At 41.8% G+C, this 26,117-nt stretch overlaps 6 protein-coding genes and 1 long non-coding RNA gene across 7 annotated transcripts; 5 read left to right on the plus strand and 2 right to left on the minus strand.

Moving 5' to 3' along the window:
• The first annotated feature begins 569 nt into the window (after positions 1 to 569).
• Positions 570 to 1,240, plus strand: LOC121466853. The gene is made up of 2 exons (XM_041707480.1): positions 570 to 663; positions 731 to 1,240. The coding sequence occupies exon 2, from the start codon at positions 739 to 741 to the stop codon at positions 1,186 to 1,188; it is 450 nt and encodes a 149-aa protein (XP_041563414.1). The 5' UTR covers positions 570 to 663; positions 731 to 738; the 3' UTR covers positions 1,189 to 1,240.
• Positions 1,241 to 2,221: 981 nt separating this feature from the next.
• Positions 2,222 to 2,728, plus strand: LOC108145210. The gene is made up of 2 exons (XR_001774388.2): positions 2,222 to 2,318; positions 2,375 to 2,728. It is a non-coding gene; the product is annotated as an uncharacterized LOC108145210 (long non-coding RNA).
• A 128-nt stretch (positions 2,729 to 2,856) lies between these two features.
• Positions 2,857 to 18,492, minus strand: LOC108145245 (membrane-associated guanylate kinase, WW and PDZ domain-containing protein 2). Its single transcript, XM_017270517.2, has 6 exons — positions 17,591 to 18,492; positions 13,412 to 14,403; positions 6,753 to 6,939; positions 4,034 to 6,101; positions 3,744 to 3,969; positions 2,857 to 3,687 (listed from the first exon to the last, which is right to left on the minus strand). Exons 2-6 carry the CDS (start codon positions 14,163 to 14,165, stop codon positions 3,263 to 3,265), a joined length of 3,660 nt encoding a protein of 1,219 aa, XP_017126006.1. The 5' UTR covers positions 14,166 to 14,403; positions 17,591 to 18,492; the 3' UTR covers positions 2,857 to 3,262.
• A 141-nt stretch (positions 18,493 to 18,633) lies between these two features.
• Positions 18,634 to 19,700, plus strand: LOC108145209 (dynein regulatory complex protein 8). Its single transcript, XM_017270450.2, has 4 exons — positions 18,634 to 18,778; positions 18,837 to 19,074; positions 19,266 to 19,476; positions 19,540 to 19,700. The coding sequence occupies exons 1-4, from the start codon at positions 18,766 to 18,768 to the stop codon at positions 19,636 to 19,638; spliced, it is 561 nt and encodes a 186-aa protein (XP_017125939.1). The 5' UTR covers positions 18,634 to 18,765; the 3' UTR covers positions 19,639 to 19,700.
• Positions 19,701 to 20,175: 475 nt separating this feature from the next.
• On the plus strand, positions 20,176 to 22,338 carry LOC108145250. Its single transcript, XM_017270527.2, is given in 3 exon segments — positions 20,176 to 20,734; positions 20,791 to 21,100; positions 21,103 to 22,338. Coding segments are annotated over 3 exon segments (1,518 nt in total). The 5' UTR covers positions 20,176 to 20,474; the 3' UTR covers positions 22,051 to 22,338.
• A 759-nt stretch (positions 22,339 to 23,097) lies between these two features.
• Positions 23,098 to 24,553, plus strand: LOC108145233 (SWI/SNF-related matrix-associated actin-dependent regulator of chromatin subfamily E member 1-related). The gene is made up of 2 exons (XM_017270499.1): positions 23,098 to 23,590; positions 23,660 to 24,553. Exons 1-2 carry the CDS (start codon positions 23,187 to 23,189, stop codon positions 24,414 to 24,416), a joined length of 1,161 nt encoding a protein of 386 aa, XP_017125988.1. The 5' UTR covers positions 23,098 to 23,186; the 3' UTR covers positions 24,417 to 24,553.
• A 423-nt stretch (positions 24,554 to 24,976) lies between these two features.
• Positions 24,977 to 26,025, minus strand: LOC108145234. The gene is made up of 2 exons (XM_017270500.2): positions 25,414 to 26,025; positions 24,977 to 25,354 (listed from the first exon to the last, which is right to left on the minus strand). The coding sequence occupies exons 1-2, from the start codon at positions 25,496 to 25,498 to the stop codon at positions 25,098 to 25,100; spliced, it is 342 nt and encodes a 113-aa protein (XP_017125989.1). The 5' UTR covers positions 25,499 to 26,025; the 3' UTR covers positions 24,977 to 25,097.
• Between the last annotated feature and the right edge of the window lie 92 nt (positions 26,026 to 26,117).

Here is a 26,117-nt window from a genome sequence, read left to right on the forward strand (position 1 = left end):
ATTTTGTTTTTTGACAAAAACCTAAAAAAACACCTAAAAAAACAGTTTTTCTATCAAAACGCTGAGAAGTAATAGTCAAATGATGAAATGTCATACATCGCTGAAATCGTCATTAAATTGCCTATCAAATGGCATTCGCGGTACCATTGGAGGTGCATAAAAATTTAAATAAACATCAACGATTGAATGAACTAACTAGCTTCTAGATGTTTAGTCTTCTATATACCAAGCTATGAAAAAGAAAAGTCAGCAAGGAAGTCGAATTTCAAAGAATAACAAAAGCAATTGAAGCTAAACTGATCCCAATTAAAAACGGAAATTTGAGCTGAACAGCAAAAAGGTCTCTTAGATTTTAATGATTCGACTCAAGCCACACGAAATGTTTACATATTGAAAAGGCATTCCGTCCGATATTGCTGTTAAATAAGCAAAATGTGCGTCTGGGAGAACATGTACATAAGTCTCAACCATAAGAACTCGCTCGGGTTCTTATGTAAAAATCAGTACATAATCAAAGGGAGGAGTTTGTATACACCAAGAGCTCGATCAAACCGCTGAGACATGGGCATTTATATGCCCGAAAGAGTCTGAGTGGAAGTCGAACTTCAGTGCTTTAGAGCAGCCCAAGCTAAGCAGAACCAAATTATAAACAGTGAACTCTTGGTTCGTGCTGTGATTTTAGTTTAGATTATATAAATCAATACAAAATAAAAAAATATCTCATCAACAGAATTCATAATGAGTCGCAGAGAACTGTCCAACTGGGATTACGAGGATGACAACTGGGGCTACCAGGATGACAACGACCAATATGATTACCAAGAACCAAATGATTACCATGACCTGTTTGATTACGGAGGATATAACTCATTTTCCAATAACGACTATCGATCCAACTCTTTTCGCAATGGAAACTACCAAAGTGGAGGTCGCCACCAATCCTCCACATCCCGACCGAAGGCTTCTAACTTCAATTCTCGCGGGTCTCGCGCAATTCAAGGAAATAAAAATCCGACAGTTTCTCAAAACACTGAGCCACAGTCGATCCGAGGAGGTCCAATTCAACTCTCATTTTTCCCAAAATCCACTACGCAGAAACAGAATTCATCAGAACCAACTCCATCGCCATCGAACCCACAAGGCACCAATTATGTTGTAAACATCATCAATATTAACCATGAATATTAATTTGAAAATGGTGTATAAAAATATGTTGAACAATAAAATGTATTTTACTTGACATTGAAAATAAGATTAAGCTCAACTACATTTGGACTTATTGCTATTCAATTTTCCAATACTCTTTATAGCTACTGTGCCTATTGTTTTATAGTTGTGATTTTTCACACAAGCTAGTTTCTCAGTTTTAAAGCTATCTGAATAAAATGAGAGGAGAAGCTATCTTCGACAATGCGAAGTTTAAATACCCTTGCAAGCTTAATTATATTATATTGGGTAATTAACTGAGATATACGCATAATTTATATTAAATTTCTATAAATTGTCCCCGACTGTTTCTTCTGGCAGCTATCGGATATAGTCCTCCGATGTACGAAAAAAAATACGACTTGAAAAGTTTATTCACTGCGTGAATAATCGGCATATAGACGTATGGTCAGAATGACAGATATATGACATCTTTAGGCTATGGCGTTCTAAAGTTATAATACCCCTTGCAAGGTGTATACTACCTTATAGAGTCGGAAAAATCTTCTTCATTGCGTTTCGAATTTCTACAAGTGTATAATGAATACATGTATAAGCTATTTCATTTTGGGTAAAACACGGCCAGCGGAATACTTTTTGTTTTTCTTTTTATTTTTTATTTCAAGTCTGAATATTAGAAATTTCACTGCAATTAAGGGCTGTCCCCCTTTAATATGCGATTTTACATTTTCTTTAGAGCTATGGTTAATATCTCTAAACAGAGTTCCGTAATATATCCAGAGCGATTTCTTGTGTACAATTATTCTTATATAAGCCCTATAAGTGAGAGCAACCAATCGGCTTCCCCTCTATGTATATATCAAACCCTTAAGCTGATGCAAGCAATAGTGTTTTTAACGCCCACACACGAGTCTCTATCACGATGTGCCTGCGTATATATTATATATATATATATATCTTTGTATACATATTGGCAGAGTTTTACACTTGAGTTTTGGTTTGTATATGTATTTGTATGCGTATAGAATCCAGCAGAACTGCCGATCCAGCATGTCTGTGCCCAAGGATCGATCGTGCGTTGTTGAAATAGAGTTCAGTAGCTTGACGAAGCTGAAAAAGAACAGACGCTTTATTAAAAAGAACTAAACTTGGTTTGTTAACTGCGTTATTTTTAAAGTTCACTTTAGTTTTTATTATTTCTACTTAGAATTCAAGATGAGTGGCCGACAAGTGGACAACTGGAATGGTGGCCAAGGACATCAATTTCAGTACCAACATACAACTTATTCCAACCAAGTCGCTAATCCGAGCGGAGTGACCTCCAGGCAAATCCAAGCCAACAATCGCCGGGCTGCTGTTGAAATCCAGCATATCACTCGTGCGTTGTCCAACAATGGTCAACCCAACAGTGTAACCTTCAACTACGTTAACGTCAACCATAGATATGCCAAAAAGTAATATCTATTTGGGAAGCAACTTGATGTTTTTTAATTTCCTTAATTCGTTTCAATTTCCAAGTTGCAAAATAAATAAATAAAAGGAAACGAATCTGTAAAAAAAATGATTTTTTTATTTTGTAGTGATCTAAATGGCGTTTTAACACCTTCCCATATACAAGCAGAAAAAAATATAGCAAGCAAATGCAATGATTGAGTGAGTTACAATATGCTTATTAAAAAAAAAAAAACGTTTGACTGTTTATTATGTGTATATTTGAAAAATATAATTTAATATCTAATGTGATTGAATAACATTCATATTCGTGATAAAATATTAAAGTCCTTTACATTTGTACAGTTCTAATATATCTAAAACAGTATAAAAATGGATATGTATCTCACAAACTGGCAGATTTTCTTAACGCTTAAATACAAGTAATAACTTAGTCTAAGCCGATTAATGGGATCCTATAAAACTGGTGTTCAAGAAGCCTTCACGAAACGTTTCGAGACTCGCAAAGGGGGTTTGACTTATATATGCTACTAAATTCAGTCTTTGGGGTTGGTACTTTGCTAACAAAAGTACAAACTAAGGGCCTACATTTGATCCAACACTAAAGAAAGCTCTTGTAGAGCCGAATGCGTAGGTCTCAGAGTCATAACTGGGGCTGCTGCTGGTGCAGGGCCAAAGTGGCCGCGATATTGTTGCTGGGTCGCTCCAAATAGCTTCCATGTCCGGGCATGGGCATCGACATGGGCATCTCCAGGTGTTGGTGATGGTGGTTAAGCTGCATCTGCTGCGGCAGTGGCTGTTGCTGGGAGAGTTGCGCCTTCAGGAGACTGGGAGATGCCTGCATGGCAGTGCTGCTGGCCACACCTCCACTACTGCCTCCGGGACTGGGACCGCCCTCCTTCAGCGGCATGCCAATGGTGAGTCGCACATGCAGACCAGACTCCTTGATGAGATTCACAACGTCGCCGTGCGACATTCCGGCTATCTCGATACGGTTCACCGCCACTATGCGATCCCCCACTTTGAGTTCCCCACATCGATCCGCTGGACTGCCGGGTATCAGTTTTCCTGAAATCATTAAGGTGTGAGATAAAAACGTTTAAACGCTGCCACACACAACATACCTATGGTCGAGCCATAATAGTGGTTCGATGATGAGATTATGACAAATCCAAAGCCCTCGTTTTCATGCCGGCTCACAATCACGTCATAGGGATAACGACGCAGCTGTGTGCTAACTGGAGCCTGCTGCAGGAGCGGAGCCCGTCGCCGGCGCAGGATCATGGTGACCTGCCCGCGAAGTCCTGATTCACCCACCAACGAGACCACTTTGTGGTGCGAAGAGTTGAGCTGCAACGGTTAAGCACGAATATTAGTCATGTCTGGAAAACTCGAGTAGTGGGTCTCAACTTACCACGTTGATGCCATCGATGCTTAGGATCTCGTCGCCGGTGGAAATGCGCTGGTCCTGATCTGCTGCGCCACCCGGCACTATGTGGCCCACTGTGACCTGCGAACCCTCCTCCGTGCCGCCAACGATGCGAAAGCCAAAGCCAAGCGCCTGACGCTCCAAGGTAACCTCGGTCAGTTCGCACTGATCCGCATCCTCGGAGGCATCGAGCAAAGCTCCATTGCGCCAGCTGGGCGAGTGCTGCATCTGCTGCTGCAGTTGCTGCTGCTGCTGGTGAGGAGGATCCAGGTTGGCGAAACCCACGCGTCTTCGATCGCTGAGCAGCTCGTTCACGCGTCGCTGTATTCGCTCGTTCTGGAGATGCGCCGTCTGCAGCGGCGAGTACTGACCGGTGTTGGAAGACATTGCGGCCTGCTGGGCCTGTACAAAGTAACCAGGACGGTATCGCTGCGCCTGACAGTCGTAGCAGTAGCAGGATTCGTGATGGGCCAGTGGCAACGGCAGCGGCTGCATGCTGGGCGGCAGCCCGTAGATGCCGCCATTGGCATCTCCCTGCAACGTCACCTCCGCCAGACGATCGGTCAGACGGCTTATCTTGGGATAGGGATCCATGTAGGGTATGTCGTCTAGCTCCTGCAGACTGCTGTTCGACTTGCCCTGCGTCTGCAGCTGAAGCGGTTTCCTCGGCTCCCGCTCCGTCGCTGCCCCGCCGTCACCATCGCCGTCCACCTCGTTGCTGGGCGTCTGTACCCGAGCCCGACGCGTGTCCACCAGCGGCGTCTTTGGCCGCATGGGCAGTACCTCTTTCACCTGGGTGCTGTACAGGTCCGCTGTGGGCGTCTTGCTGCGGAATAGGCCACTGCCAACAAAGTTCTTGCGCAGCTTGGCCACATTGCCGACCTGGTTGAGTTGGGCAAGCGTGTTGTGGGCCGGCTGGTCCGGCGGCGTGCGCTGAATCTTCACCGCTGTGGGTGTCGTCTGGCTGCATTCCTTGAGCACCTCCACCACGTAAAAGTGCGGCTTGTTGCGCACATTCAAGCCGTTGATCTCCAGCAGAACGTCGCCCTCCATTAGCTGTGTGCAGCAGTTGCGGTCGAGGATCTTCTTCACGATCTGACCGCAGGCGGAATCGGCAATGGTAAAACCAAATCCCATCGAGCCCTTCATGATTGAGAAGGTGTACAGTTCAGGTTTCTTCATGAGAATGAAGCCACTGCCGGCACCGTTCGCTTTTTTCGCCCCATCAGCGGACAAATCCAGGAAGTTGTAGTTGCCGTCCATGTTGAGGCGACGCTGCTTGTCCGACTCACGTCCATCCACCGCCATGGTGGTCACCACCTCAGTGTTAGGGTCATTTGGATCGAAGGGCAGCGGATAGCCGCGACACACTTCCAGGGATGCCCTCTCGCCGGGCAGAATCGACTGAAATATGTTGACCATGTCGTGATGGGTATAGCCCAGCACGCAGGTGTCGTTCACGTAGACCAGGACATCGCCCGTCTGCAGCTGTCCGTCCAGCCAAGCGGGTCCATTCGGCACCACCGTCTTGATCTGCAGGAACTCCTCCACATCCCCGCCAGCGCTGCCATCGCTGCCCACGATGGTGAAGCCCAGGCCGCGGGATGACTTTAGCAGCGTGGTGTTGACGCGCTGTCCCTGCAGCTCGGCGGGATTGCGGGTGAACTTGTAGGGCAGCTTCACGGGTGTTTCTTCCTCCTCCTCCTCCTGCTCCTGCCCATCAGGCGCCTCCGCGGGTAGTGCCTCTGATAGCACAGTTGGCGTCTTGGAGCGCTGTTCCTGTTGCTGCTGTTGCAGCTGTTGCTGTTGCAGCTGCTGCTGTTGCAGCTGCTGCTGTTGTTGGCTCTGCTCGGCCGCCCGCCGCTTGGCCTCCAGCACTGGGTTCTCGTACTGCGTGCGCCGGTTCACATGGTCTATAAAGTACATCCCGTACATGGAGTCCTCAATCTTCTCCCATCCGTAGGGCAGCTCGTCCTCGCAGCAATCCTCTAGTGACTTTTTCTGGTATTTGGAGAGCCGCGGATCCAGCCAGTGTGAGGTCCCGGTGTTATGACTGAAACAGAAAAAAATGTAGGTTAGCTATAATATTATTACATATTAATGCTGGAAATCGGGTCGTAGGAAATCAGAAATTCCAACATAGACTAGTCTATACACTTTTAATAATTTCCTTATTTAAGTTCAAGCTATTTAAGCTTAACTCTAAATGATTCACTCAGTTCTCTTCTTTAACTGTAAACTATCGCAAACTATATATGTAAATAATAATATTTAAAAAATATAGTCAGTAAAACAGTCGTCTTCACGTTGACCCATTGATTAATACAGTTAGAATCGAAAAAAAAACAATTTGTTTTTTATCAACAATTTAAGGCCAACATTTTTCAAACATCAATGTTTTATTTAGAAAAACCGCCATTTTGTCAAAATGTTTTATTAGCTTACTTCTTCGATTAATTAAATTTAACATTACTTTAAAGAAATCTGTTTTGTTTATAAACTTCGGAGGAGGAGGGGTTACTAAGTCATAAACACACATTTAAAAGATAACATAATTTGTGAACAAATTTTTATATTAATGAATTTAAGGAGCTTTCCCAAAAAAATGCAGGAAAATTCTCCTTTTTTGGCCTTCTAATTTTATATAACCCTTTAAGATAATAAGGGTCTAGGGTAGTTAATCATTAGCTGTCATCATACTCACTCGATGAAGTAGAGTTCGCCGCGTTCGGTGTAGGCAGTCTCCCACTTGGGGGGCAGGGGTCCCAATCCGTCGCCCGGGTCATCGTGGTTCGCGTGGTTTTGGTGCTGGCCATCTGCAACTCCGCACTCGCTGCCCAGACTGCTGTCCCCGGCCTCGCCATTATAGTATGTATTCTGCAGCAGATTCTCTGTAAAAATAAGGGAGCGCGCGTTTATGTACTGTGCCATCCGAGAATCAATGTACAAGTATGTATATAATCAGTACAAAAATCAATCACCAAACTCAAATCGTTCAATGAACCCATCGTCTGCAGGTGGAAATTGGCCAAAACGAGTCGCCAAGCAGGTGAAGTTGATGCTCAGCCAGCCGAAAATAGTTTGGTGTGGTCTTTTGAAATCGAACCACATACAAAGCGAACCCCAATCCCTAGTCCGCATCTCCTGCCACTGGCCATTCCCCTCTACTTAGCGCTATTGGAAATCTGCTGGAGCGTAAAGCGTTTTCGATTGGGGCAAGCCAGAATAATAATTATTATTAGCAGTTGCCAGTCGCCAGTTTGCAGGCAGGCTCTGGCTAGGCTGTGACCTACTTTCCTGGCCCACGGACATAATGGGACGAGATGCCCACTAAGCACTCGCAGTCCCCACTCAAGTTGGATGAGTAATGGTCCAATTTTAATTATGGTCGAGCGAAAGAATTAAGTGAGCGGCCCATGCTTTGAAACCAAGGCCGATGTGATTTCGCAGGGCAAACCGTTAAGAGATGATCGTAAGATAAGCGCTAGCCATGAGTCAAGTTTCCACTGAATCGCTTTAGAACTAACAATGTAAGAACCTAATCTCTTTCCATGTTCAGATTTGGCCATTCGTGAATTATGTCGAAACTTCTCAAGTTATATTCAAATTAAAAAAAAGGCATCATAATAAAACCCAACAGTTTTAAAAATATGAGTATTATATGACTAATTGTGTTTTATAATATCAAAAAAAAGAAAGTATCTTTAATATCTCTCCAATATATAGGAAAAAAATATATTTTGCTTTCGATTTTGTTTTAAAATACACCAAACGAAAATATTAAGATTTAGGCTATGTTCCAAAATAAAACACAGTTTTTATTACCTTTAGCGGTAATTGTTTCGGTCTGTCACACGTTTTGCGGTATACCTATTTTATACAAATAAATATAAGCTTATGCAAAAATATGCACTGATGTTCATTAAAAAGTGGAAGCAAATTCGTCGCTTGGTTATGTGGACCGCTCATCGTTAACCCCTTTTGAGGTGCATGGCCCAACCCAGATGTAAACAAACATGTTCATATATATATAGACTCACATCCAACGATAAAGCCATGCGAACAGGGCTAATCGAATGTCGGGCCCGTAAGAGAGCGAAAGACCCACCTGAGCATCATTCAAAACATATTGCGAATCATTTGCATAGGAAGATGAATATTTATGCCAGACACTGCAAATTGGAACACGGCGCAGGGAAGGGGAAACGAAGCGGGGGGAAGGTGACACATTTATAAACGGTAAAAGCGCCATTGCCGCGTGTTTGGATCGGGGGTCAGGAAGTGGGATAGAGATAGAAAAAAGCTTGTTTGTACAAATGCACAGGAAAAAAAATCATCGATATCAAATTGGTATTCGCAAGATTCAAAAGTAATTAAACAGTGTTTTTAAAGTTTTTGAATGTTGAAATCTGGGTAGCCAACCGGTTTCGTAACCGTTATCCCTAACCTAAATAGTTATATTGATTGTAACCGTAACAGTATCCGACACCGCTATTTGAATCGATTTTAATCCCTTGTTGAAATATTAAAAATATATTCCTTGCAGATTTATTTTGAAATACTACTGAAAAATAGCTATCATAATATCATAAAAAGTAATCTTTTCCAAGGTAACGATTTGATATTTTTAAACATTTTTAAGTAATCCAATGTATTGTTCAAAATGATTTCTAAATTTATTATTTATTTAATTGGACTTCACATTTAATTGGAGTCATTTTTAGCTTTTTACTATATATTACATTTATTTTCGGTGTGCAGTGTCGTTGTAGTCTGCAGAGTCTACGGAGTGTTAAAGAAAAGGGTGCTAAGGGGGGGGAGCGAGCTAGTATAGGGGGAGGAGTTTTCCAGCACGGAAGTTGTTTGCGGCACAGTTTGCCTTGCCCTCCCCCACCCACTATGTTTTCCTTTGCCGCTTCGTTCGCAACTTCACTTGCTTGCATTGTGTAAATATTTGTGGAATGCACGAGCGAGAGGGAGTATTTGATCAACAGATGTAGCACAGAAATATTGCTCACAGCTGTATATGAATTAGACCAGGGCTGTAGCATTAACTAGAATCTGGACTAAATAGTGTTTACCTTTCACGATTCCCTTTTTTATCAGCTTTTCCAGCTTTACTTTTTAGCTATTGGACAAATATTAAAGCAAATATGCGACACACGTTGCTTTAAATTTGCTCCAAATGTTTTCTTATCTCCACCAACGTAGATTAAATATGCAAATGTTTTCTTTTCTAATGAATCAGCAGATGAATATTATTTCATGGACACACTTATTTAAACAATTTAAAAAAGTTAACCTCATTGATTTTCAAATTGGTAGAGGTTTTTCTTAAATTTCACTAAATTTAGGACTTCGGAAAAACCGATGAAGTACTTAATGCTGTTCTTCTGCAAAACTAAAACAAAACCAACTATTAAAATTGCTTACCCGCCCGAACAGATCGCATATCTTGAAAGCCAGTACTCAAAGTGACTCATCTGCTGGGAATGTCGGCCGGAATGAATCTCGAAATTAAAAAGAAAGAGTCGAAAAAGAAAAGCAAGCCTGGTCTGTGACTATACGCTACACAAAGAATATCCATTACTCATAATAACAGGGATGCCGTTGCCGGTGCTGATGATGGTTATAATGATTGACAAACGATTATTTCCCCAGATTGTGGCTAATTGCGCACGAGATTCAAAGAGAAATTCGAGGAACCGGCCAGCCAAGATCATATCAAGTCAGTTCAATCTGAACCCTGATCGGGAGTGCATTAATGCTTCGGTAAATGTCTAAAAATAATTAAAACAAAACACAACAAAGAACCGGAGAACAGAGAGCTCTTGGCCAACATGTGGTACAATTGAAGCAACTACAAACAATTTCCGAATGTGCAGCACACAGCCGAAATACTCCACAAGTTCATTGACTTTGACCCGAATCGAAAACAAAAGTCAAACGCAAAGTTACGCACGCGTCTAGCGATGGTCGGGGGGCGGTGGGCGTGTCAGGTCATGGGTATAGTACCAGGGGGCGTGACGGCAACGGTGACTTGCCCCATAAGTGTCCAAAGTAGTTTTTTCGCCTTTTTGAACTTGGTCGTAAGTGCTAGTTACCTAATTGCCAATTTGGCCCATGTTAATTTCCACGGTAGTTTTCTGTACGGTTTCTTTGATCCGTGGTATTGCTTAGATTATTCTGGTAAACGCAATAAGCAATAATACTAACATCTGTATAACACTTTAAATAATAAAATAGTTTACTTTGTATTGATTTATCTTCGTTCAAGAAACATGATCAGTGTCGAACTGTCAAATCATGTTCATTACTGATCGAAGACAATATTATGCTGGGGATCGCGAACAGTGATATACTTTAAAGTTTATTCATGTACGTTTGGACTGCCCCCTGTAAGTTGTCATTCGAATCGTGGGTTCCAGCACGATCTTGTGACAAGTTGGATGACAATACTAGTTCAGAATTCAAGGAAAACGTTTCTTTTTACTGTAAACAAGAAAGAAAGTAGGCTTGGAAATGAGCTATAAAGTATATGAACTTATTGATCGCCAGCAAGAGTTATAACTTTTAAACTCCGCACGAATAAGGTTGTATTTAATATGTATCTATTTAGATGCAAGTTTTCAAGCTATTTAATAATTAAAATTTTTTAGACACCATTAAACATTTTTATTTATAAAACGTATCCATTCCCCTCAGTTTATATCCGGGTTCTGTTATTTGTTTTCTACAACATGACAAAGTGAAAGCCCCATGTCGCTCCGACTTTAATTTGTATAATTCCCGAGTAACGTCACCATAAATTAGCCAGTAACGAGATGCTTGTTCCGCCGCTTACTGTTCCATGTGGACCGCTAGACTCGCTGGCCAGTGCAGTTCTGCGAGTTACGCAATGATCACTTCGGATGACTCCAAGTCGGCGTACAATTAGAGGAACCAAGAAATCGCTGGCCGACTTTGCCTGTAGCGGGTCCATTGAATGCTCCCCGACAATTACTTCGCCCGCATTGGAATGCGACGCCTCCTGGCCGAAGAACCGCGGTCAAAGCCCAGGCCACTCAATTGATGTCATCCAGTCGATCTACCGAAGTCTTTGTTTGTTCTCGGTAAGGAAAAAAGGGCGGCGAAACCCTGCGTCGCTGTGTGATGACTCCTTCACGGGCCCCCTGCGCCGCCTAATGATAGCATCTAATTGGCATTGCTGCTTCGTTAACTTGGCTTACATGGCACGCCATAAACCAGCGTTACCCTTCTGCTGTCGTAATCAAGAAATTAATAATCGCAGCATGGGATGCAGGGGGACAGTGGAGTAACTTGAACGCCGACGCCCTCGAAGCTTCTCTTCACTGCTAATTGCCACTGACGTGAGGCGTAAATGATAAGCAAGATACAATGTGTGGTGTGGAAAGGTGAGCGAGTTCTCCAGGTGGTTGAGTTTGAGTCCACGACGAGTTCGTTGCCACCACTTGAGGCCATTGAAACTCCTGGCATTTCTCGGCAAAAAAAAAAAAAATAAATAACACCCCCAGGCGCAGGTTGAGTTTTGCATTAATCTAATAAAATCACACCCGCTCTTCGAATTGAGTTGCCCAAGTCGTCTGACTGAACTCGGCCGGTTACCTAAATAGGCCCCGAAACGCGGTATCCAAATTCAACGACCACTTAACAATGGGACAGAATGGAAGGCGAATTAAGCCAAGCGGCAAACGCTTAACAGATGATTCAGATACATACTAAGCACGTTTCTTGCCCAACTTCCGAAAACGATTTTCCATCTACACCTAGATGGTGTTGTCCAAAATACACACCGTGGGTTGTGTTTTAAATGGAAGATGATGTGAAACTTGAAGAAACACTCTTCAACACTCTCAAACACTAACAAGTTAATAATGGACTGGGAGTTGTGGCCTTTAAAGGTTATGAAATTCTTAATATTCATTTATTTTCAAGCATTTTCTATCATTAGTCGAATACAACAAAATTCATTGGTTGATCTATTACCAAATATGGAAATGCCTCGTTTAAAAACGGTAATATGATTGAACATTTTTATTTAATAGTCCCAATCACACCTACAAGTTTAATGGCAATTGGTTAAGTTATTAAATTCCCACATCATCTAGACCGGCGATTACGAACCCCCCCGCAAACACAAATTAAGTCAATCAGCGACAAAATCGAGGTTACCTATTTCCCCCCTCCGCCCCACTCATCGACTTTAAATAAACCAGCTTTCTGGGTTTCATTCATGAATGTCGTCTTACGATAATTCATTCGCGAGACAGCGAGAAACAATGCAGCCAACTTGGGTTATATGGCAACTGGATCGACTAGGTTCAGGGGCTTCAATGGACTCTGCAGCTGTGAGAAAGTGATGACAGGTGGATTAAATGAAACGGGAGTAGAGTAACGCCAAGAAGGTGAAACCGACTGTAATATTAAAAGTGTAGTTCTTAGTCCTCCAAGAACTGGCTAAGAACGAAGACCCTCAACCATCTCAAGCTGAAGAAGGTTAACAAGAAAGTGAGTTTAAACTTACATGTACATTTGTTAGCAGTTTTTCTTTTCAGGCACGTGTCTAACAAAACAAAAACACCGAAAAAAGACGCCACAGAAAGTGCTTCGACAACATACAATCTTCTATTTTCCACCCGCTGTTTCAGTACTTTGTGTTTACTTTTTTGTTAACTCCCCGCTGTGAGTAAACTAATTTCACGGCACCACAAGTGCATTTCAAGTTGAAACTGAAACCGAAATCGTAATTGAAACTAAATCCAAAGTGGGAGTGTGTGTGTTTGGACGAAACCACTCTTGGCCCTGTGCGGGCGGAAATGAGTCACTTGAGACACACGCCCTAAATTAGGTTTAAGAGCTGGCCAGTATAAATTAATTTCAATATTTTATGGACTGAAACGAAAATGGAAATTCGATTTGGAGCACAGCTTTGGGAAACCAAAATAACCAACAAAATGAATAATTGAAAGCATAATGCGACAGTGATTTAATCAAATCCAAATCATATCACATGTAGTGAGTTTAAACTTGGAGGTATCCACAATACCAATTCAATTTCTATTTATTTTGATGTTGAAATTTTGTTTAAAAAACAGCACCACGTTTTACCCATTTTCCCATTGAAAATGGAGATGTAAAGAAGCTCTACCCATATTAAATTAGATTAATTGTTCAATTCGATTCAAAAATAAAAAAGAACTGGAATCGAACCCTCTTTCTATTAGACATGGACTTTACTAGAAAAGTGATAGTGATAGTTTGTGCTATTTTAGTTTTTCTCTGTATTGCAGACAAGCAACAAATTAAATTTATCAGCTTATAAGATCGAATTAAATTTCTTACCCTTGCTGCCCTTCAGAATACTGCTGGGTGGACCGCCTCTTCCGGCGGCTGGGCCTCCGTTGATTCCGTTGATTCCATTGCTGCCAATGCCATTGCTCGGCAATCCGGAGATGAACTGATTATGCACTGACATCTGACTGTTCAGCGAGGAGGTGCCGCTCAACGAGGCCACATCCTCGCGCGACGCCGAGTTCCCGGCTGCTGAAGCGGGCGCGGTGGATTTCTTAAGAGCCGGCGGCGGTGGCGGGCGCAGCTGATGATGGCCACCTGGTGGCGCTAAGCCGGCAGACTTGTCGCCGTTACCGTTACCAACCACATCTGAACCAGTGGACAAAGTCTGGGAAACTGCCGCACCGTCGGCGGCATCAGCATGGTCGTCCACGTTGTCGCGGCTGCAATTGAATTTTTTGCTGCTTCCGTTGGCAAGGCTAGAATTTAGATTCGAGTTTCCGTTAAATGTTGCAAAACTGGTCGGAACAGCAACAGGATGTGGATGTGGATGTGCATGTGGATGTGAATGTGGATGTGGATGGGAGTGCTGGTGTTGGTGGGAAGCGTTCAGAGGCGCCAACTGCTGTGCCTGCTGCTGCTGTTGATAGAAATGATTGCCGAAGTGCTGTTGCTGCTGGTGCGACGGCTTTTGCTGCTGGAGCATTAGGTAATCGGTGGGAGTCTTGGCGGTAGCCACGCCCCTGGCTGCCACACCTGCTCCTCCACCGGCTGTCGTCGTTGTCGTGGCCGTGATTATTGGCATTTTAAGCCGGGTATCTTTAGCTTCTATCAAGCTCTCTCACACAGACGAATTGTTTTCAAGCACTAGCGTTGTTTCTTTCCATTGCATTTGAGAATCGTTATTTAATACTTTTTATATTGTTTCGCATTCGCTTTGTTTTGCTTGTTTGCGGGAATGTTTAGATAAACTTTGAACGCTTCTTCATATTGCCGTTTTATTAATTCATTTGTCATTGAGCTTCCATTCTGGTTTCGGGAAGCTGCAAAACAGAACAGTCACAAGAGAAAACATTAATTAGCAATATGCAAAGTAATATGTATAAACAAATACCATATATATAAACAATAGAATAGTTATAACCACAATAATAAAACAATAAAGAACGCTTAAGATGGGTTTGTATTCACTGTTCATACATTTTTTAGGTTTATCAGACATTATCGGTGCTTATTTATTTTTTTAAATTTATCTAATTCATTTTAATATCTATAAATATTAATATCTATAAATATAAATTCGTGAGCGGAAGCTTAATTATAAAAAAGTTTCTAAAGACATTAATCATACGGCGTTTTCATTAAGCTATATGTAACAGAAGAAGGTATATGTAATTCAATATTAATAGTTCTCTCATTTTTAAATTTAAAAAAAGGGTTTATTTTGGAAGCGCAACATTGATTTAGTCAGCTTTTACTTTTTACCCAATGTATATGGAACAAATTTTATTTTAGATATTTTAGATATATTTAATGCAAAATTTTTTTTAATTTAAAGCTGTTAATTTATATCATTTAATTTTACTCAATCTCAAAAATTGTAAATCCTTATGTTTTCTTCCAATTAAAACTGAAGCCCTTGGGAACTAAATTCCTCTGGTAGTTCTGGGACACTCCTCTGTTTCGACCTTCGTTTATCTTGGCACTTTCAACTGCATGCTGTGAAATCATCGTCACATACTACTTCGAATATCTAACATTGTTTGGGCCTCCGCCTCGATCTCCTCCTGCTGCACCGCTCCTCTAAGCCAAGCCACAAAGCCAACTATCCAGTTGGACAGCTCCGGGCCAGACACGACCATTGTTCGGTGGCTTACTCCAGACTGCAGCTCCAAGTGGTGCCAATCAACAGACTGTTCAGTTTGACTAGTCAGTGTCCAATCCCCTTCGCACCCCTCTCATTGTTGACAAAGCAATTTAACAGAGCTTTGCTTCGACTTTCCCATGACAGACATACAATTATAATTATTTTTCTGTTTGCTCCATGGTAAAGTTTTTCTTAAATTTTCACCAGTTAATGCCATTGAAATAATTAAACTTTTTTGCAGCCTTCAAGTGCGTTTTAAAAAAATTGCTTCGTATATTTTGATTTATATAAGAAAACTTTCTTTGTTTAATTTGGTGTAGTTAAACTTTTAAGTGAACTGCTTTTGCTAATTTCATTTTCAAACAAGATTGAACTAATTTCTCGACTCTCGCTTCTTGAAAATTTGTATTTATAAATATTTAAGCCAAATTGTGGTTTCCCCAAGTAAAATATGAATACGTTGACTCACGACACACAATTATGAGTAAGGGGAAAAGAATAAGAAAATTAACTGTGCGAAAAAAGGGGCATCAAACACGGCAGCAACATAAAATTCCTCAAGCGAAAAATTTACTTCAATGAGAAAAAAACACAAGACGATCGAGCAGTCGATGAAGAGGCAGGAGGAGTACGTTGAGGCAGAAAAGAGCTGCGGGCACCGCCAACCAAGAATTCCAGAAACGACAAACAAAACAACAACAGCGAGAAACAAGTTTTTCAGAGCATGCCAGCAGATCGCCAGAAAACCGAAAACTGAAAACCGAAAGGCAACCCCCACAAATACACAATGAAAAAAGACTAGATGGTTCTATCATATAATGTAAAATTTACTCGTAATTAATGATTTTATTTATTAATTTATTGTTATTGTATTAATTATTAATAATTATACACAAAACAGCTTAACGTTTTAAAGGCTTTTTTTTTTTAATTGGTCATTGTTTATCCATTAAATCTACGACTAAGTCATTTGCAAATACACAGATTAAAAGTATTAAAATTATTATGCATGATAAATTGAGATATTTCCAGTGGACTTCATTAGCGAAGCTATTAGACAAGTCATTTTCTTACACACTTCTCTTTTTTATGCTTGTTGAGGAGAATGGCTCATCTGTTATAAGCCAAAATTTGTTTTTATCATAATATTGTAAGTGGTATTAATAAAGACTTGCAAAAAATCAAAATAAAAGGTTATCTTTACAAAACAAAAAGAAAAATAAACAGAACTGAAACAAAATATTTTTAAAAGGGTTCGACATTAACACTGTCTGAAAATATTTGCACCTCAAAAGGGAAATATATAGATACTAGCTCAAATATTTTATTATTAAAGGAACGTTTTATCAGCTAAAGCTATTCAAGTCTGCATATTTTATATCATGCCTATTTTGATTTAAGTTTTAGATTAGGTTCCCAAAAATATCCAAGTTTTTACTTAAAATATACTTAACTTGTACATTTCGTTTGAACTGTTTAAACAAAATCATTTTTGTTATTATTACTTTTTTATTTTTTCTTTCTCTGTAAGCACACGTAACAGGAACGAGCTGCTGGTACTGACGGTGGTGCTTCCACTTGCCACAAAGAGACCTAAAACAGAGACCTTTTCCAGACCGCAAATGTGCCCAGCCACCTGTCGTTTGGCGGACAGCGAAAACTGCATGGAGCATTAGAGAAAACCCGTGGAAGGACCGGGATGGAAAGGAAAGGGGCTGGGAGCTACTTTCGTCAACTAGGCGGCGCACGACCTGAAAATACCTATACCACCACTAAGAAGGGGGAACGGCAACTGCAAGCCAAGTGAAAATCCGAAAGCAAAGCCCACAATTTCACTACATGGGGAAAATTCATCATCAGCGTTTATAGCTGTCTTATGCTTTTTGCAAAGTGAGTTAGATGGAGTTGGATGCAGATCCAGATGCGGCTAAAAACGCTAGCTGGCATGTTGTCAAGATCATACTTGCTATAATTTATTTATATAACTAACTATAGAACATTATCTGCTTGTACTTTTTAATTAAGACTAAGATTTGGAAATTCATACTTGTTTTTAAATATTCAATCTCAAAAACTTACAGCTTATTTACATGCTATCAAAATGAAGCATGATTTTAAAATGGATTAAACATTTAGTTTTAACTAATTTATCACTTTCATTTTAAAAACATTTAAAAAACTCAAAGCTTAGTCTCAATATTATAACTTTATTCGCAGACTCTGGTTTATTTGTTATTTTTATTATTTTATTTTTCTCATGCATTTTTTTAAGGACTGTTCGAACAACAAGTAATGCAGAAATCATAGGTCTCCAAACTGTAATTAATTCATTTATTTTGATGTATTTAAATCAAATTAATCACCTTTTGTAGAAGTCCACTTTCAACAGTCGAGTGCCAGATACGTTCGCAAATATTTATCTTGTCATGCACACCTCCCTAATTGCCATCGATCAGAGATAAACTTTCTATCGAGTGGTGGTCAATGGCATGCGCAAATATTGGAAAAATGTCAACGAGAGATATTAACAATTTTAAGTCACTTTTCGAGCAGACAGTAGCCAGTTGCCACTTTCAAAACTCGCACCTCTTCTCGTTGCCGTTTGTTTATTAATTTGGCTCGAAAACGGGCCTAAAGCGAGGGATCGATGATCGTCGCCTAGCAGCACATCAGTATCGCGCGGATCGAACACTTTCCATTTTTATGGCAATTTTTAGTTTTCTTCACAAACACGTATCCCGAACGGAGATGCGGTGGCACATGTTAACTGTGTAATATGGCCAAGTTGAGTGTGAACTTGTTATGGGCCGAAAACCTCCTGGAAAACCCGTTGGAATCACCGACCGACGATCAACACACCTGCGATCGTACAAACGGGTTGCCTTTGCCGCGTCGCTTTAACCAACTAATGGCTACGATCATTTTCCATTAAAAGTTGCATTAAATTGCAATTCGATTTTTCCGCGACGCGAACCGAACTCCACGGAATATCGAAAACAAATGAAAACTGAGGTGGCGCGAGTTGAGTTGGAAAACCTGTTGCTGTTGCTGATGCCCACACACACAGTTGCAAACTAAAAAATGCACTCCTCACAGGAGCACTGGAATGGTTTGCACTTTTATTTCTCCATCATCACAAAATAACTACTTATTTGATTACTTTAACGTAATTAATAAAAATGCGATACAAATGGAGGAAAAATTAAAAACACGAACCCAAAAACAAAACAGAAAACAAAATAATGCGACGCTTAACACAGTTGCATGACAGACACTTATCGAGAAACGTGTATCGGGAAGCATTCACCACGACTAGTGTGACCATGCGCTCGATAAGTGTTATTTGCCGCCGTCTTCGATTTGATATCGTTATTTTTGAATTCAAAATGATATTAGCACTTAAATCTTTTTCCGTCACAGTACGTGTTAGACACGTCGGAAATTTCAAGAAAAATTAAAAAAAAATATTAAAAATTTTCTGTGAAAGCCTTTTGAAGATACCACCAAAATCTAACATCTATTTATACATAAATCCGCTATGGAAGTTGGAGGTAAGACCTTTATAGAATGGACTCTTGCATCCCGCTTATAACCTCTCTCCTTCAACAGTTACCCTAAATAATGAACTTGAGTCTCAGATAGCGGAGGCATTTTGCATCTTTGACACACATGGCGATAAGTACATTGATACGCGCAATGTGGGCAACGTCCTCCGATTCTTGGGCTGTGTGCCCACCGAGAAGGAAGTCCAGAATGTCATCAAGGCCACCGAGTCTGTCGATTATCCGGGGGAATCTGCTTTAACGAAATTTGTGGCCCACGTCTCCCTGCTGCTCATGAATCGCCAGTAAGATTATTTTTCTAAGTCAACTGATAAGTGGTAATTCAAATATTTATCAACTATAAATAATTTATTTATTTTATTATTTTAATGCACTTATCAGTATTTTCCTAAAGATCGTTAAGTTCAGTTTAAAGAAGGGAAATACAACACTTATTTGTATATTCTTAAATATTATTGATACTTTTTTTTTACAGAATGGAACCAGCCACAACAGAAAAGCTTCTAGAGGCATTCGAGACATTAGATCCAGAAAACAAGAAGTACTTGACTAAGGAGTATTTCGGCAAACTGATGTCGGAGGAAGGCGAACCCTTCACCACAGAGGAAATGGAGGCAATGTGGCCAGTTGCCATTGATCCCATTACTGGAAACATTCCTTTCACCTTTTACATAAACCAACTGAAGGTAAGGCCAAACCTTCTCCACGTTTAGGTAATTTCAATTTTAATTTCTCTTTAAACCCGTCAGCACAAGCCCAAAATCTATGACATCGCCGATATGGTTAAGGAGGAATTGGCCCAGGCAGAGAAAGAAAAGGGAAAGAAACCCCAACAAACTCTATTATAGCTAAAACTAATTCATTCAGAAATCAAAATCCTAAGAACGCTAATAAATTTTTTACTAATTTTTATACATTGAAAAGTTGCATTTAAGGTTAAGATTTATTTCAAATTAATTTTTGTCCTTTATTTAACTTTATTCTATTTCTTTTCGAAAATATGTTGCAAAAATATTTAAAAATCCCACCGTATTCCACTGTTCCACTTTCTCAGCAGAACGGCCACACTGGCATGCGCAGTAGGTTTTCCAACTTAGTGGTGGACCCATCGGTGTTTAGAATTATTTGAAATTAAAATATCGATAGCTTTAATAATTTAAATGCCAAATTTATTTACGACAATTAGTAATTAACAAACATATATGCTTTATTTTATTTGAATTATGATAAGCAAATTATTAAGTAAACATCCTTTTGCGTATTAATAATAAGTTAGATAATAGCATTCGAATGATGGCTATCGATGTTCTTAAATTAGCCGACCTGATATCGATAGTGCCATCGCTGTTTTTCCAGCACCTCCTTCCACCACCGAAAACCACGTCAGCTTTTCACAAACCATTCAGAAAAGAACACGTCAGCAGAAAGGAAAACCAGTCGGTCGATATTGCAAAGGTGGATGAGGAAATTGCGTGAGACAGAGCCAGAAAACACCGAATCGGTGGCGATGAAGAGGTTGAAACCATCAGAGCGTCCGAGAAGCGCAGTCGAAGCCCACAAGACGATCTAAGTTGAACAACACTCAGCGGAAGTTCGCATATACGATGCAAATCTAAGTGGAAAAGCGCTTTCCACAGTTGCCCCAGCACACAGCAGTTTATTATTTCGCCCCAATCAGTTAGCAATGGCACCCACAGCAAATGCAGTGCTGATAGCCGTGCCGCGGACAGCAATCACATCGAATAATCTGCCCAAACTGCGCCCCGCCCCCCTCACAGCGGCCCTGCTCAAGGCGGCGGCCACGCCCTCCGCCTCGCCCACACCCTCGAGCTCGGGCTACGCGTCCTCGTCGAACATGGATGACGACAATCTGGCTTCATCAGCGCCCAAGGCCAAGAAGCGTCGCCTGGACCATCTCACCTGGGAGGAGAAAGTGCAGAGAAAGTAAGTACAAAATGATCAAAGGACTAGAGCCCTTACTAAATCCACTGAACCCACAGGAAGCTAAAGAACCGAGTAGCCGCCCAAACATCGCGCGACCGCAAGAAGGCGCGCATGGAGGAGATGGACTACGAGATCAAGGAACTTAATGACAAAACGGAAATACTACAAAACAAATGCGATAGCCTACAGGCCATCAACGAGTCTCTGCTGGCCAAGAACCACAAGCTGGATTCGGAGCTGGAGCTCCTGCGCCAGGAACTCGCCGAACTTAAGCAACAGCAGCAGCAGCAGCAATGCAACACCCAAAGCATCAGCCAATCCAACGCCAGCGCAGGCGCTGAGGGCTGTGCGTCCACCAACCTTGGATCTGCAGCATCCAAAGCTGACCCTCTGCCGCAGGGTATACAACAGGTGGACACACAGTCGTCAGCGCGTCTGCTGGCGGATCAGCTGAAGAGCAGCCGGAGCATGGCCTCTCTCTGGAAGGTTGTGGCCCTCTGCCTACTCTACAAGACATGCTTGGCGACGACGAAGAGTTCGACGTCAAACGCCTCGAGGAGTTGGCCGAAAGTCTGCTCGCAGATATCACAGCAGACCTGGAGACAGGCGCTGAAGAGGGCGGCCCAGTTGCTGCCCAAGATGCAGGCGACGCAGAGCGATTGCCTGGACCAGTGGTGGGGTCCGCAGCAGAGCGCCTGGAATCCGGCGGGCATAGAGCTGATGGCTTGAAGCAGGAGCCGGAGCAAATGCACAAAATCAGCCTGAATGTGCAGATGTTGGATATGGATGGAAACCCACAGCTAGAAGCAACATCGTCAGCCTCGACGACAGCCACAATCACAGCGACAGCGACCGCCTCCTTTCTACAGGCCACTCCGGACACAGTGTACGGAACGTACGATGCCAAGACCAACTCGATCACCATCGTGATGGACGGTGATGCGGTGCCGGTGAATGAGGCCGTTGAGGAGATCTACTGTGACGGCGTCACCGCTGGCGACGACTCCACGGACGTGATCATGAAGTGTCCGCCGCCAGCGACGTCGCCGTCGCAGGTCTACCTAAACATGGTGAACGCCACCGACGATTCAGACGACGAGAGCAATTTCGATCACATCAATCCGTTTCTCCGTCCGCGCGTCAAGGCGATATCCCCGCTGGCCAAATCACCCGCATTGTCCCTCCATTCGGCCACCTCGGACCACGGGTACGAGTCCATACTGGGCTCACCCATGTCGGTGTTGACTCTGCCCACCGAAGAGGAGGATTTCCCCTGGGAGAGCAACTTCGAGGAACTGTTCCCCAGTTTGATCTAGGTTGGATTCACAACGCATTTCTGTCTCTCTGTTCTACTGTTAAGTTTGGCTGGCCGCCGTATGTTTTAAGTTTTGTTAGTTGATAGGCTGTACAGAAATTCGTAATCGAAGGCTTTATATACATATGATATTGTTTTAGAGGCGCTAAGTTTAGCTGTAGGTTTCCATTTATGTTTAACAATCTCTAACCACATAGGCTTACGTTAACTTATATTGTGCTCAAAGAATTTGCGAAAACATTCGAAAAAAAAATAATATATTCAAAATACAAACCAAACCAAACCACAACAAATACTTCTTTTATTTTAATTTATTCCAGTTGAGCGCAGAACTATGAACTGCGTGTGATAAAATTGCTTGTCACGCCATTTGTCCTAACTTTCGAATCACGCCATATTTTCTGACGTAATTTCTGCGTAGACATTGCGACGGATTAAAGTGTAAACATATATGTATGATTCATTTATTTTTAATGAGACTACTACACTTCACTGCAATAAGTGACTGGAAATAATATAGCATCATGAAATAATTGCATTTACACTTCTAAGAATTTTAAATTTTATTTTGAAATGGCCTATTCCTAGTTTGAAATATCATCACTCTGGATTTTAAATTAAATTTTTAATTTTAATTTTTAAGACGTAGAAAAGTTAGACCTTCCTTTTTAAAAGTTAGTTGGTTTCAGTGAACTAATATTAAATTAAAGCCTTTTGTTTAAAGTGAAATTGTCGTTCTTTATGGCTAGCAAATAAAAACTATACATTTTTAAAAACGGCAAAAAGTTGCATATAAAAAGTTTATGTAAAGATAGTTAGTTACCACTTTAAGCAAATTGGGCAAAAAACTTAAAGAAAAATTAATTTATATTTTGATAAGTAGGAGATTTTAAACTAATTTTAAAATTCCAACGAACAAAAATGAAATTTTGAATAAAATTGTTAAAAGAAAAGCAAAATGTTTGTGAGCCACCCTAACGAGCAGACAAACAGATGTCGAACTAGTTCCGACAAAATGATTGTTTATCAAATTGAACTAGTTCTTTTGCAGAGCTGGTCACAACATCACAACTACCTGCATAAATTGCAATAAATCAAGCAATTTACAGCAAAAAAAGACTCCAAGAAGGAGCAAAAATGACGGAACCAGCCATTGAGGGCCCAGATGCAGTCATGGAATCGACCGCATCAACGCCTATCGCCTCCCAATCTCTGGACTCGGCGGCCATAGAACAGTTCGAGGATGAGAAACCAGCCAAGGGAAAGAAGAAGCCCAAAAACCCGAAGGGTCGCCACTCGGAGTCCGCCGTGGGATCTGAGCTCAAGAAGCTCGGGCAGCGCCGGATCAATGTGGCCGGAGCCCCGAAAATGCCACTCAATGGCTACGTTCGGTTCATGAACGACCGGCGCGAGGAGCTGCGTCGGGAGCAGCCACAACGAACGGCACTGGAGCACACCAGGATCATCGGCGAGGAGTGGCACCAGCTGCCGGAGGAGCGCAAGGTGCCCTACATGGAGGCGGCCGCCAAGGACAAGGCCATGTAAGATCCCAGACGCTCCATACCCAACTGACAGTCAAAACTCTAATGTTTATTACCATATTTTTGTAGTTACCAGGAGCAGCTGCAAATGTTTCTGCAGGAACACCCCGAAATTGTGGCCAAGGAGCTGGCCAAGGCCAAGAAGGTCACCAAATTGGAGAGTTCGGCCAAAGAGAAGACACCGAAGACTGAAGCCAGTTCGGCCAAGACCAAGAAACCCAAGGCGAAGCAAGTAAAGCGGCAAAGCGAGGATCCCGATGACGTCCCGCTGGCCAAGGTGAAGCGTGCCCAGACACCACCTCCTCCGGAAGCATCAGCAGCACCAGCACCTCCACCTCCACCACCACAACAACCGCCAGCAGTTCAGCCCGCTCCGATGAATGTGGCGCCGCCGGCACCACGACCCCTTCAGCCCGGCGAGATACCCATATACACCAACGAGTTCATCGAGCACAACCGCAGCACAGAGAACGAGCTGCGGACGCTGCGCAAGGCCAAGACCGATCTGGAGCAACAGAACGCGGTGCTGGAACAGCACGTGGACAACACGAAGGCCGGCTACGCCAAGGTGATGGGCGAGGTGACCGAGCTGATGGAGGAGAACCGACGCCTGGAGACCTACGTGCGCGGCCTGCGTCAGAAACTTGTGGCCGCCCTCGGTGGAATCTCTCTGCCGCCGCTGGAACCGAGTGGTCCCAGTGTGGGCAACATTGACAAGTACATACGCCACTTGGCCGGACTCGTTGGTCAGCCGAACAACGTCACTTTGCTGAAGGCCCGGGAAGCCCTTCGCAAGCTGGACACCAGTAGCCTGCTAAAGCCCTAAAGTGAACCCCTTTATAGAACCCGCAGTATTTATATAAAGTCTAGTTTTAAGAGCGCTGACATCATTACATTTACTTATCGCTATTTGCCTATTTTAAGATACCTATCCCAATATAAATATTAGCTTTCTCTGATTCACCCTTTTCTTTTTTTTTTATTTCTTTTGAGGTCTCATTTTTAAGTTGGGAAATAAATCTATCAGTGCTGTTACATCTTTGGTGCTCCAGTTGTATTTTGAGGTCAAGACATACAAGGAAATTGCTTAAATCCTGAAAATAAAGCCAAATGCAGTTGATAACATAGTTCGAAGATTTAAAATTATTAAGGAAAAAGAGCGTCACTTAAGCAGACCAACAACATAAAATTAACAAAACGCGAAAAAGATTGCATTTTGAAAAAAATTACTTTAAATCTAAAAATTTTTTAGTATTACAAAAGTTATTTTTTAAACCATGTTGAGCATATCCCCAAAGTTTTATCTAAATCGGACGATAGCTACCAAGGTAGATCCTTTAAGAATCTTTAGAATTAGTAGCTGTGTAGAATTTATAAAAACCAGAGTTTTAAGAGCGCTAACATCCGTAAGTGTATTTGCCAATATCTGCGTATTTTAAGGTAATAAGCCGAAAAGAATCATGAGTTCATTGTGTCGTGTTGTTTTGTAGTTTATAGTAGTAGTTGGTCAGTTTTCCTTGGGTGAGTCATTTGGAAGTTGGGAGTGGTTTTTGAAGCTGCGATAGCGGAACCCAGCCCTCGGTTCGCCATCGCCTCCAGCCAACGAGCTATCCACCAGCCTGTTGGTCGGCATCCTTGTGCGGCGGAACCAAATGTTGCGCAAAATATAGTAACCGCCCAACAGCATGGGAATCACCATTATCGGGTGGCAGACTAAGCCCAGCATGAACAGAAATGTGGACATCATTAGGTTGATCAATGCCTCTGCGGGTGGTTACTTTTTAATGACGAGCTCCAACTTGGTTGAGGAGCCATTCACTTACGTTCGATGTGCCAAACGGTGGCCACTGTGGTGTAGACTGCATTCGAGATGGCCTCCAGTGCACCATAAATAATATTGATCACCATTCTGGTTTGGTTGATTTGCTGGGATTTCCTGAGCGAGAAGTATAGATAGCCCTGTCAAAATGGGACTAGGGAAACAAGCCGGACGCCTGGGAAAAGCCAAAAGTTACAACTCAATCAAGGGCTGCTGCTAAGAACGAAAGTAAAATTAAACAAAATTATACATATGTACTTGCTTCTTGCAGCGAAAGGTTATTTTATTATTAAACAAAATAGTCGACGTTTCACTTCTCGTAAATAAACCAAAGCATTTCTTTTCGTTTTAGTTTTCGATATTTTTTTCTCTCTTTCTTAGGAACAGCAGAACTAAACAAAAATAAATTAAAACTTAAAAGAAAATCGTTTTTCGTTTGATGTTTGTGTTTCAAAAATGATAAGTTCTAAATAATAGCATACATTTAAGGGTTTTATAACAAAAATAATTTAATGAGATAATAAATCAAGGGCGCAGACTTCAAAAATATATTCCCTTCAATCAGGGGGCAGAGGTCGTCCGCCATCTCCCCAAGATCAAAGGCCATCACTTAGGTTGGTCCAACTCTCTCACAGCGTTTGGTAAAAATGAAAAAAAGAAAACATTGTACAAAGGATTGCCGGTTAGTTGATTGGCTTTCTTCATCAA

Source organism: Drosophila elegans, unplaced genomic scaffold, assembly GCF_018152505.1.
Source record: "Drosophila elegans isolate 14027-0461.03 unplaced genomic scaffold, ASM1815250v1 contig_183, whole genome shotgun sequence".
Classification (NCBI taxonomy): Eukaryota; Metazoa; Arthropoda; class Insecta; order Diptera; family Drosophilidae; genus Drosophila; species Drosophila elegans.

What these genes read in the sequence shown, in the direction of transcription:
- LOC108145234 (XM_017270500.2), bottom strand. Translation starts at nt 25,498, where the DNA reads ATGGTGATCAATATTATTTATGGTGCACTGGAGGCCATCTCGAATGCA. An exon ending in CACCGTTTGGCACATCGAAC is followed by an intron (nt 25,355 to 25,413) that starts GTAAGTGAATGG and finishes AACCACCCGCAG; the next exon opens with AGGCATTGATCAACCTAATG.
- LOC108145233 (XM_017270499.1), top strand. Translation starts at nt 23,187, where the DNA reads ATGACGGAACCAGCCATTGAGGGCCCAGATGCAGTCATGGAATCGACC. An exon ending in GCCGCCAAGGACAAGGCCAT is followed by an intron (nt 23,591 to 23,659) that starts GTAAGATCCCAG and finishes ATATTTTTGTAG; the next exon opens with TTACCAGGAGCAGCTGCAAA.
- LOC108145245 (XM_017270517.2), bottom strand. Translation starts at nt 14,165, where the DNA reads ATGCCAATAATCACGGCCACGACAACGACGACAGCCGGTGGAGGAGCA. An exon ending in TATTCTGAAGGGCAGCAAGG is followed by an intron (nt 6,940 to 13,411) that starts GTAAGAAATTTA and finishes TTATTTTTACAG; the next exon opens with AGAATCTGCTGCAGAATACA. An exon ending in CTATTATGGCTCGACCATAG is followed by an intron (nt 3,688 to 3,743) that starts GTATGTTGTGTG and finishes TAATGATTTCAG; the next exon opens with GAAAACTGATACCCGGCAGT.
- LOC121466853 (XM_041707480.1), top strand. Translation starts at nt 739, where the DNA reads ATGAGTCGCAGAGAACTGTCCAACTGGGATTACGAGGATGACAACTGG.
- LOC108145209 (XM_017270450.2), top strand. An exon ending in CTGCTGCTCATGAATCGCCA is followed by an intron (nt 19,075 to 19,265) that starts GTAAGATTATTT and finishes TTTTTTTTACAG; the next exon opens with AATGGAACCAGCCACAACAG. An exon ending in TTTACATAAACCAACTGAAG is followed by an intron (nt 19,477 to 19,539) that starts GTAAGGCCAAAC and finishes TAAACCCGTCAG; the next exon opens with CACAAGCCCAAAATCTATGA.